Here is a 5,632-nt window from a genome sequence, read left to right on the forward strand (position 1 = left end):
TAGGCCAAACAACTTCTCCCATTCTTTCTAATTCAACATACCAAATATTCTCAACTATTCCTTTACTTAAACTTATTATATCAAGTTCTTTAGAATACATTTCCAAGGATATTTCATTATCATTTAATTCATATTCATCATTATTCTTGTTCATTCCATTATTGTCATCATTTCTATAATAACTTTCTTGTATAGTATCATTCCCATCATAATAATAATAATCGTCGCTATTGTTATTATTACTATTATTATTATTTAGTCCAATTTTTTTTTTTAGCTCATTTGAATATATTTCTCTTTGATAATTACTATAATTTATATCTTCATCAATATCGCCTCCCTCAACATTGAGCATCTTCTCCTCCTATTTTCCTCACTTTTTCTCTTTATATACTATTCCTAAATATTCCTTCTTTTTCTTTCTTTCTTGGATTTTTTTTTTTTTTTTCAATGTTTGTGTTTATTATTTTATTAATATTTTGTTAAGCCACATAAATACTTTTGCTTGCATGCGCAACCACAATTTTATTGCCAACTCATTGTTCCCGCCAAAACATTCAAAAAAAAATTATTTTAAAATTTTTCATGCATGCAAATATTATATAAAGGTATGGAAATTATTATTACTATTGTAATATAATATATCCCCTCCCCCTCTCCCTATGTTTCTATTTAATTATTAGTAGCCTTATATTTGTATCATTATTATTATTATCATTGTCATCTTTAATTTGACTTGTCTAACCTAACCTAAAGAAAAATAGTTATAATTTGTTACTATTCGTGACAATTACTCAAAACTATTATTTATATGTTATTAAAACTTTCTAAGTTATTGTGCTCTTAATATTATACGCGGCTAAACTTTCCAATTTAGCCAAACTTTCAAGTAAATATAAAGAAAAAAAAATTACATAGATATATATATATTTGAACTCACATAAAATTCAATACATTGATTAGGTATATAATTAATGTACTTAAAGGTTTTTTTCCTCCAATTCATTTAGAAAAAAATCATTCAAAAAAATCAAATGCAATCTATTCCATTCACTTTCCTCTCATCATTTTCCTTCTCTTATAATTCCTAATTATTATTACTATTCTACATGCAACTTACAATACATTACAAACATAATCACAAAAAATCATTGTTACATGCAACTTCCATTGACATGTAATGATATTTAAAATCCCAAAAGTTGCCGCGCACACGTCATACAATATTCTTTTTCTTATATTAAAAAAATGTTCGTAATAATATGTTTAAAACTAAAAGAGAAAATATAATTTACAAGCCCTACCAGTTTTTTCTAATCGAAAAACTCTATGGTTATTATTACTGCCATTCTCTTTTTAACTATCTCTCCCTATTTCCTTCTATTTCTCATCCCTTCACCCTCTCTTCTCTTCTTCCCCTCTCTCCCCCCTTTTCGTTTATATATATTGCATGCTTTGGCGGGAAGACGCATGCAATTCTAATTTATTCTTTTCAAATAAATATATAATGAAACATAAAATTTGGGGGTGAACAAGAAAAAAAAACAAGAAAAAATAGATAGAAAAATCATTGAATGCTTTGAAAGAAAATTCACCATCAAAACAAAAAAAAACATTGTTTACTCTTTTTTATAGGACAAATCTAATCATTACTTATATCAAAAACTAAATCTTACTAAATCTTTCCTAATTTATTAATCTTTTTTCATCCAAAATTTTCCCCATAGGTACACCCTATTGATATAAGACTTGGCGCCAAACGGGAGTATACGTATTATTTAGCACACCCCGGTAATTATAATAATATTAAATAGTGAATTTATCTAATAATTAATGCATTAGACTGAGTTGCGGTATGACAGACGCTTAGTCACGGTGTAACATTAAATGTTAGATAGGGATAGATAAAGAGAAAAGAGGCAAGATATAATACATAATATATTGGTTTACGTGGGGTATATGGTTGGAAAATAGGTCAGCAAAAATTATAGGTAGAAAAAAAAATCTATGTTTATGGAGAACTTAAATAAATAAAGTTAAGAAAAGAAAAATAAAGGGATAAAATTGGTTAATTCAGATATTGGTCAAGTTATTATCACTTATTTTTATTAAATAAGGATTCGACTTGAGAAATCTATAAAGAGTGAGTATTTGATAGAAGTAAAATTCTATCAAAAATTACACTCCTCTAATACCAATATTATTGAATTACTATTAAATAAGTGTTACCATTATCCAATAATATAAAGTTAATCCATTTTAATCAGAAAATCAAGAAAAAAAAAAAAAGTAAAAATATATGTATAATATTTATAGTCTAACTTTGACAATTGGATTTATATAGAACATTAAAAGTAATATACTATATATATTTCATTCATAACATTGATATTATTATTTCATTATTTTTTTAACATTAATACTTATAAATCGGAAAATTATTAGTGAAATTATATAGAGATAAAGATAAGGAGAGAAAGAAGAAATAATAGAGAAATATAAAGAGGTAAAACTATTTTAATATATTATTTCTAAAAATCGGATATATTTAAAATAAGACAATTATTCTAGTTATAGAGATTTTTTTTATATATTCAGAATAAAAGAAAAGCAGTATTTATATATTATCAATACCAAAAAAAAACAAATAGTTTCCTGCTTTTAAATTTCAGGCTTTGGAGTTACGGATTTTTGTTTTCAAGTTTCCTGCTTAAAGCTTTAGGCCTTTCAGGCTTTTTGCTTTTAAAGTAGGCTTAAGTAAATAAATAGAATCTAAAATATCACAAAAACATATAATATCTATTTTATTTGAATTAATAAGCTTGAAACTAGAGGAATTCATATAATAATAATATTAATAAAAGAAAATCTATTCAATATCTCTCGTTTTAGGATATTGTAACTCCATTCGAATACCTATTTTTGGTATTATAATTAATTATTTTCATTATTTAATAAATATGACAACTTCCTTAATTAATAAGAATAGAACTCCAACAAGAGCAAGAGGAGAAAGAGTATATAAACCAGGTGGAAAAAAAGAATGGAGAGTGGTTTTTTGGACTCATGAATCAACGAAACCTAGTAGAAGACAATGTTCTTTTAGTGAAGCTAAATATGGTAAAGAAGCAGCATCTTTACTTTCTAGAGCAGTTCTTGACTATATCGATGTAAAAGGTGTAGTACCAGATGATCTTCATGATCCTCCAATTTTAGATCCAGCCAAAAAAGAATTAATCGAATATTATAGTGCACTTCATGAAAGTAGAAAAGCTTTACAAAAGAAGAATAAACCAAAAAATAGTGGCAATTCTAATAATAAAAATATATCTGAACCAAGTATTGTTCCATTATACACTTTAGCTCAAACACAATCTCCTACTATGAGTAATATATCATGTACATCTCCTCAACAACCAATTAAATTAACTAAAACTGAGAAATATTCAGATCTCAATAATCTTAGAGAACAATTTCAAACCGAATCACAGTCTAACTTTGGAATCTTAAATAATAGTAATCATAACTCACCAAATGAATCCAGAATTCTATCACCATTATCAATTATCACAAATTCTGGTGGGAATAGTAGTGGTAATAATGGAGAAATAGGAGTAGGGGTAGGAGGAGGAGGAGGAGTGAGAGGAGAAGGAATCGAAAATGGAATCTCAATCACTGAAGAATCTACAACAAAGAATGAGCCAGAAGCTAGTATTTCTGGTACAAATAGTAATCACATAAAGAAAAACTCAAGTAATAATTTTCTTAACAATATTCAAATACCACCTATTCCAAATATCACTTCATCTACTGATTTTAATAATGAAAGTGAAAATGGAATTAACAATAATAGTCGTCTGAAAAAGCAATTTTCTTCTGATATCGATGGATTCAACGCAATGATTAATCGTGTAATTTCTAGTATAAATGAGCATAACCCATTTTTAAGTGGAACAGGAGCAGCAGGAACAATGGGATTAGCAGGGATGGGTGGAATAGGAGGAATTGGGGGAACAGGAGGAATTGGAGGAACAGGAGGAACAGGAGGAACAGGAGGAACAGGAGGAACAGGAGGAATAGCAGGAACAGGTCTAGGAGGGGTAGGAATGGGAACCCACTTTACTCTCATGGGGTCCATCTTCCCAAATCAATTACCACCTGGAATACAAAATCATGTGCCAACAACCCACTTTAATTCAACTAGTAGTCCTTCCTCTTCTTTCCCAGATTTACTCTCTCCAAATTGCAACGGACTTTTTGGGCCAGATTTGAACAATTTTTTGAATCAAACTTTCCACCAAATTGCCTTTCAAAACCAATTCAATTTTCTCAATCATCTTGGGTATTTAAACCATTTAGCTGGATTAACTATCACTGGAGTTGGCGGGAACATTATTACAGGACATCCCAACTTCATGACGGGTTCTCTTATCCACAATTTTCCTCTATTTCAAAACCAAGACACCTCTTTAACTGCAAATAATAATACTGATATCGGAAATTCATCTCAAAGAAACATGTTTATGAATGGAACATTTAATGAAAATGAAGGAGGAGAAAGTTTGAATGGTTTTTTAATTTCAGGTAATCATGAAAGTAATTCAAAGACAACTAATAATTTAGATTCAACTGGTTCTTCTACTTTAATTTCCGCAACTCTTTCTCAACAAGAAGGAGGTGATTCTTTTTCTCTTTCTCCAAATTCAAAGATAAACAAAGGAATGGTTGTATCAGTCCAGACTTCATCAGATCTTTCTACCCCATTATTAGCTTAAATTATGTTTTAATTATTAATTCAAGTGTATATTGAATTCATATTTGAATTATTTGAGTTTATGTATTGGATATGATTATTCATTTAATTAAATAATAGATGTGAGAAATTTTACATATAAGTAGGAAGTTAAATCATATAATTTATTTACCTTTTCGTATGAATTCCCATTAATACGTCATTTCTTTTTTGCATGCAAATGCCGGTATACAATTTTTTTGACTTAAAAAATATTTCCCGCCTTCTTTGTAACACCCCTCCACCCCCCAATTAAAGTTTTTAAAAAATATATAAATATAATTATTGTTATCCAAATTTGCATGCATTTTTTTATATGTGTACGTGTCTCGTCTCGCAATATTAATATTATATTAAGTAAAAATTTCCTATCAAGATATTGAATAAGAAATAAAATATATTAAAGATTTTAATTTTTGTTAATGAAAATAAGATCAAATCAAAAGTTCAAAGTTTAGCTGGAAAATAAAGTGACTGTTATTAATAATACTGTTAATATAACAAGTTAGTGTATGGAAGAATTTACAATCATTAATTCCTAAATAAAAAAAACAAGAAATTGTGGAATATATATTATAGAAAATAAAAGGAGAAATAAAGCAGGTAATTACGTGATATATATATATATATATATATATATATATATATATATTTATTTATTTATTTATTTATTTATTTATTTATTTATTTATATTTATACATTTATTTATTTACTCATTCANTTCATCTGAGAAGTCAATTCTAGCCTTTTATTTTACTCAAAGAATTATTATTATTATATATATATATATATATATAGATAAAGATGGAGAACCATAGAGCAATAGAATATAATCGACT

At 27.2% G+C, this 5,632-nt stretch overlaps 3 protein-coding genes across 3 annotated transcripts; 2 read left to right on the plus strand and 1 right to left on the minus strand.

The window, feature by feature from the left end:
- On the minus strand, positions 1–355 carry Chro.60362 (hypothetical protein; the record flags this gene model as incomplete). Its single annotated transcript, XM_660546.1, has 1 exon — positions 1–355. A coding segment is annotated over one exon (355 nt), but the record flags the coding sequence as incomplete, so codon positions are not given.
- Positions 356–1,262: 907 nt separating this feature from the next.
- Chro.60361 (hypothetical protein) lies at positions 1,263–1,508 on the plus strand. Its single annotated transcript, XM_660547.1, has 1 exon — positions 1,263–1,508. The coding sequence occupies one exon, from the start codon at positions 1,263–1,265 to the stop codon at positions 1,506–1,508; it is 246 nt and encodes an 81-aa protein (XP_665639.1).
- A 1,452-nt stretch (positions 1,509–2,960) lies between these two features.
- On the plus strand, positions 2,961–4,775 carry Chro.60360 (hypothetical protein). Its single annotated transcript, XM_660548.1, has 1 exon — positions 2,961–4,775. The coding sequence occupies one exon, from the start codon at positions 2,961–2,963 to the stop codon at positions 4,773–4,775; it is 1,815 nt and encodes a 604-aa protein (XP_665640.1).
- Positions 4,776–5,632: the final 857 nt, after the last annotated feature.

Source organism: Cryptosporidium hominis (assembly GCF_000006425.1).
Source record: "Cryptosporidium hominis TU502 chromosome 6 CHRO016117, whole genome shotgun sequence".
Classification (NCBI taxonomy): Eukaryota; Apicomplexa; class Conoidasida; order Eucoccidiorida; family Cryptosporidiidae; genus Cryptosporidium; species Cryptosporidium hominis.